Source organism: Diabrotica undecimpunctata, chromosome 10 (genome assembly GCF_040954645.1).
Source record: "Diabrotica undecimpunctata isolate CICGRU chromosome 10, icDiaUnde3, whole genome shotgun sequence".
NCBI lineage: Eukaryota > Metazoa > Arthropoda > Insecta > Coleoptera > Chrysomelidae > Diabrotica > Diabrotica undecimpunctata.
The window spans coordinates 38023062-38029597 of NC_092812.1; the positions used below are offsets into that span (position 1 = coordinate 38023062).

The 6536-nt window shown below is 30.5% G+C and overlaps 1 protein-coding gene across 1 annotated transcript in view; it reads right to left on the minus strand.

Annotated features, from left to right (window-relative positions):
* GlcT (ceramide glucosyltransferase) overlaps positions 1-4159 on the minus strand; it is a 73396-nt gene extending 69237 nt beyond the window's left edge. Inside the window, exons 1-3 of the mRNA XM_072546769.1 lie at positions 3946-4159; positions 3711-3852; positions 2268-2472 (exon numbers count right to left, since the gene is read on the minus strand). Of these exons, the coding sequence (XP_072402870.1) occupies positions 2268-2472; positions 3711-3852; positions 3946-4070 (472 nt within the window). The 5' untranslated portion in view covers positions 4071-4159. The remainder of the gene's footprint in view (positions 1-2267; positions 2473-3710; positions 3853-3945) is intronic.
* Positions 4160-6536: the final 2377 nt, after the last annotated feature.

Consider the following 6536-nt stretch of genomic DNA (forward strand, 5'->3'; position numbering starts at 1 on the left):
CCCGGCAGTCCTTTTCAGATCATCTGTCCATCTCATAGGAGGTCTGCCTCTGGGTCTTTTGTGTTGGTATGGTCTCCAGGTTAAAATTGATCTGTGCCATTTGTTTAGATCGCTCCTAGCTACATGTCCAGCGTATTCCCATTTCAACTTTAATGATTTTTGCACCACATCGGTGACTTTGGTTTTCTGTCTTATCCATGTGTTTGTTTTCTTGTCCTTAAGTGATATACCTAGCATTGCTCTTTCCATCGCGTGTTGAGTGACTCTAAGTATATTCATATTCTTGTTTGTGATTGTCCATGTTTGTGCCGCATAAGTTAATATTGGAATAATGCATGCATCAAAAACTTTAGATCTAAGATGTAATTGAATTTGTTGATTTCTGAGTATATAGTTCAGTTTACCGAATGCTGCCCAAGCTAACTTTCTTCTTCTTTTTATTTCTTCAGTTTGAATTTCCCTATTTAGTATTATTTTTTGTCCTAAGTATATTATATTCTTCAACTTTTTCTATAACTTTATCGTTTATTATTGTCACGGTGTCATCTGTTAGACATCTGTTATTACAGGAGACGAATTAATCCAAAAGTGTTCCCGAAATTCTCAAATCTTTAACAGTAAAACATTTTTATTGAAGACAGAAGAAATTAAACCTTTCATTAAAAATTTCCCGGGACATGACGAAATTAACTAAGAAGAGATATGTGACTGGTTAGCAGCTGATGACTCAGAACGTGAATTCATCGACCAGGACATCATTGATATGGTTTTTTATCGAGACAACCTGAGAATATCAGATGACGAAGATGACGACCCAAGAGGCAACAGGCAGCACAAGACCGTCGACGAGATTTTCAATGCTTTAGAGGAAAGAATTTTATACAGTAGGCCTAATTAGTTAGGGACACGACTAGATTCTTAATTTTTGTTGTCATTACATAAAATTTTGTCCTTTTCAGGTTACTTTACGTTTCGTCGAACAATAGAATGAGGCAAACTTATGACGATCTGCAAATTAATGATGGAGGGAGAGAAACATCGTTGTCAAACGAAAACGCAAAAAAAAAAATAGCAGATTTCTTTAAAAAAGTATGTTAAACTTGTTCATTTTCCTTAATTTAATTACTTTATTTTGGATTTACTTATTACGAAATTACACGAATACATTACGAAATCAACTCATAGTATTTTTTAATACCAATACTTTGATCAAGAATATTATAAAAAACAATGTTATTTTTAACCGAAATTCTTGTTATCCGAAACGGCTTCCCCCCCAATTATTTCGGTTAACGAAGGTTTTACTGTATATAATATATTTTATACTAGATACAAGTTTGTCACAACAGTTATAGGATAAAAATATTGTCCAAAAATTACTGTGTTGTTTTTGCTATACTTCGTTTGAGAACTATTGATAGAGCCGTTTTGTGACACACTTTATAACCACAAACGTAATGTTATATATCAGTGATGAAGAATTTCAAAATTATTTAATATTTTCTTTCTTAAATGTTGCCGTAATTTTAATAAACCAAAAGTTTCTTAGAAGAAATTAAAATTTTCAATCTATGTAAAATGTCTCAATGTTAATAATTATGTCAGTTAAGATTTACATTTCTGTATATATATAGACCAGCGGTTCCCAAACTTTTTTAGCTTGAGGCACACAACTCGTTCAGCCACGGCACACTTAAGTAAATATGAGTATAATCATAATGCATTGTTGTGTGATTTTGTTACTTTCTTTAAAAAATATAATTTAAAACATAATTCATTGAGTTAATCCTGTGCTCATTATGGAAACTAATTAGAAAAATTAAGCAAACAAAATTTTAATGCACTTACAAACATATATTTTGTGTTAAATGAGAGAGTTGATAATAAAAAATAATGGAGTATAAAACACCTAATTAAAAATAGTGACACCATGCGATATTTGTGCTTGGTGACCCTTCATAATTAAATCCTTTCTGAAGTATTAAAGAGTTTTATAAAATAAGTTTTATTTAACGAAAAATAGTCGGTAAAAGTTATTATCACGACGGATTAAAAAAGTAAATAAGAACTAGTAAAAAAGACGGTAAAATTTCGCGGCACAACTACAGGGACTTCAGAGCACACCAGTGTGCCACGGCCCACTGGCTAGGAACCTCTGGTATAGACCTTTAACCATAAGGAATAAAATTGTTAGGCGAGTTTCCAAATCGTGTATAACAGTACTTTAAAATTAAATTCTGACCATCCAGGCTACAGAATAGACTTACTTCTTATACCACTATCCGATATGAGAATTAAATCATAACTAGAGGCTTCGTATGCTTGGTTCATGTTATTAATTTTTGGATTAACACCAACATTTGAGCCGCCAATGAAAACTTCAGCTTGAACGTTGGGGTATTTTTTTAATAATGCGTTAACTACTTCTATTGCTGGGTCTTTTGCATCTTCGACACAAAAAAGGATTTCGTACTGTAAAAAAATTTAAACTAGAAGAAAATATTTCTTCAAATACACACAATAAATTTCAGTTGCCTATCTTGTAAAGAGTTAATGTTGCCCTTATAATTTATAATTATGTACATTAAAAAAAATTACATTTCATGTAATATAAAATATTTACAACAAAAAACCTGCAATATAAATACTGCAGAGAAATTAACTTCCAGGTGACATAAAAAAAAATATTTTGTGGATATAAAATTGTCTGTGCAAAAGGCACAAGTCCGTAGGAAATATAGAAGAAAAGTTTTAGATTATTTGGAATAATGTTTTTTGACAATGTAGACTGAAAAGTGAGTTAGTTAAATTATACTGCTAATTTTATCCAAAACATTTTTCTAATCCTATTGGAAATACATACAATCAATGTTAAGTTAGGATACTTTTTGTACACATTGTATAACATTTTAACTAAATTCTTATAATTTACCTATCTTATCTTTTTAGCAAGGGCACTTTTAAAGACAATACAAATTAGTGCTGATAATATTCCTAGGATATATACCTACATCAGTTATTATCTTTATTGTATGTACATATATTTATACAAATTTTGGATATTTATTATACCAAAAACTAGAAAAGCAACTGATGTATAACAGATTTTTAACCACAAAAATGATTTATGACAGTAGATGACCACTTCTTATCCTAATCTTTTATTATTATGTCTTTACCTAATGTGTCTATTTTCAATGTCTGCAATAAGCATAAAAAGTGGGATAATTGATAAAGCTTTTCAACTTTTATTGTTAAATTCTAAAATATTTAGATGGATGAAGGATGAATAATAAAAGGTCTTAAAAAGAAGGCATTTAAAAACTCAAAAATAAAGTTAATATTTTTTTAGAATATAAGTACTATTACTTTTTTATTACCTTTAGCAAGTATAAATATTTTTATTCTATGGTTTTTACTTTAAAATATACCTCAACCCATAAAAAGCAATTGAACACAACTATGAATGGTTTATATGCCAAAAGAATTAATAGATTATACAAATGTCAGATTAAATGAATATCTACATTTTAAAACAATTGTTTTACCTACTTTTTGTATATAATTGTAGTAAGTGTGATGCAGATAATTAAAGTACAAAATCATTGAAATATAGAAGAGGTCTATTGCTCAGAAGATATTTTATAAGTAAAATACATGTATATTTTTTTTAATTTAGGAAGATTTGAAAATAATAAATAAGTACCTACCATTGGATAATTCATGGTAAAAAAGGTCTCCAAGTTTGAGACCAAATGGGCATCAGTCCCCATTAAGGGCTTTAAAATGGAGACACCGGGGTAGGGTTCATCTGTAGATAAGGGTTTAACCTTTCTATGCAGTCTGTATTTACTAAAACACACAAAAGCACTCAATTTAATAAACCAATTTCACAAAAAACAACACTAATGCCCCTGTTTGAGGTTATGTGTAAAGGTCCCTTACCCATAAAATATTGCTAACAAATGAATTATCCATAGTGCACACCAAAACACCAAAAAAAATATTGCGAATCCATATAAAGTGTAAATCATTGGGTCTTGTAACCTTAAAACTAAGGAACTCAGCATTCAACATCCCTATCTAAATACGTTCATGTCTAGTTACTGACTTTACTGACGCTGTACACCCTTCTTCCACAACTGTCACAGTATACTAAACAAGAGAGAAGGAGGGAAGATTTGTCGTAGTTCTTTGAATTTCTGATTCCACTAAAGCCATTGGTTCAACTAACTTGTTACCATTTTATTACACAGAACCGTTGGCTCCTAACTTGGTCGACTATATTAAAATAGTTCTCTGAAAATCAACTCGGTGCTGGAAAAAGTTAGCCGATTGCAGATGTCAACGTTGCCAAATCCTCCAATTGTGAAACAAGTTTCATTTACTATTTACTGGTAGACGCACTGGAAATTTTTATAATTTAAATTAATCTTTTATATGTTATTAACAAAAATCTCAAACGAAAAACCCAATTCTTATTTTATATTGTTAAAAGAAGAGATTTGATATTTAAAAAGAAAAAAGCTTTAATATTTAATGTTTCTTAAATAAAGTTTTAAAATCTTTAACTGTCTAATTTGTTTTTCATTTGTATCCAAAGCATTATAATATCTTTTCTGTCACACATCCAATACATGTAAACTAATTTGGTTTTTTATATGGCATAGTTCGTTTACTTTGCAAAATAGTACATTTTTCTGGAAGTTTTAAATGAAGGTAATACACCTATCCGTTTCTTTCTCACGTCTCCAAAGTTCGATGGTTCGATACTATAGGTCTCTCTCGCCCTTTTTATTTTATTTGCGATATTTCCGTAATTATTTTTCGGTGAACCAACATATTACCATCATTCAAATATTCATACATTCAGAAACCATATTATAAACATTATAAACAATAGTATATACATTCAGTAACCATAGAAAGAAAGCCAAAAACAATAAAGCACCAGAACCAGGGAACATAAACATGGAACTTCTGAAATATGGAGGTGCAAGGATCGTATCATTCATACGAATGTTATTCAATCAAATCGAAGCAGGAGAGGAGATTCCGGAGGAGGGGAATCTATCATACATATCCTTCATTTTCAAAAAAGGTGACAACAGGTCGCCAAAAAACTATAAAGGGATCAAAGTAATGCCTTCAATAGCAAGAATCTTCCACTTTGAGCTCAAGACCTGCTACAAGATGAAAAACACACATAAAAAATACTATGATACACAAAGACCTCAGAGAAGGTGACTGTGAAAATAGAGTGCTATGGAGATCAAAACGCTGGTCCTGCTTCAGCCAATTGGTTTAATCTATGTCTTGCATTCCTGTAACCTCCTAGTCGGGACCGACGTCTTTACGTGCCCTCCGAAGCATGGTGGCAGCTTACTTAATTTAGAAGTTGAACAATTTCAGGTATTTGAGCTATCGACTCCACTTTCTCTGGTCTTACTACTTCTTTTTCAGTATTTCTCTCTGCAGTCAGCCGTATCCTGCGTGTTTAGTATTTTTTAGTTTCTACTTCTTGTACCTCTTCTGCTGTTGGCACTTTTATTTTTTTGGTTTTATCTTTTTTATGTTCCTTTTCATTATTCTTTATTTTATGGTGTTTCTTATATAATCTTTAAAATAATTTCAAAAAACCCACTTTACAACCAAAAATTAGATTGTTGATATGTTCAACTGTTTTACTGTATCGATTGAAAACATAAACCATGATAGAACAACTACTGAAAAAGCTAAGTATAAGTATATCTTTGGAATGTAGATATATCAACGAATTCTTTAATCTACAAACAATAAGAAATTGCGTTTACAGTAAATTTGATGCAAAACCTACGCAGGTGGTTTGGTCTGACAACTGTAGAGCTTTCTGGACTATGTAAACATTTCATATATTTTTTTGAATAAGCATATTTTTAAATTATCCTATTTTTCGTCTAGTTAAAATTAAGTATACATAACATTGTGTATTTACCAAAAAAAGTAACTTTTTCTTTGGTAAAATATAGCATTGTATCTTCAGTTGCCTGTAATGTAGAAAAGCTGGCAATAGCGATAACAGAGAGGTGACGCATAATGGGAGTCTAAAATAATAGAATGGAAATACAAATTATATCAGAAATGATAAAAAATGATAACTTTCTGTAAATTAAAACAATTTCGTTTCTGTTGAAATACCTAGAATGCCCTTGTTCAAAGCCATATTAATAATACTTAAATTTAAGAAATACGTAACTTACAAAAACAGGAAAATACCATTGTTTTGTAAATTCATTTACATGTATGAATAAAATGTAAAATATATTTCAACAAAATCGTCAGTTGAATACAATGAACGACTTTTCGATGAACATAAGAATTTCTTTCTTAGACATCATTAAAAGCTTTTTATTTTAGATTCAGATCCATACCGTAATAATTTTGCTTTAAGATACTTTTTATGTTTGGCGGCAAGTTCTGAGATGACATAGACAGATCAAACTGTACGTCAAAGACGTCACCAATAGTATTCATAGAACGTTATTATTCTTAGTGTT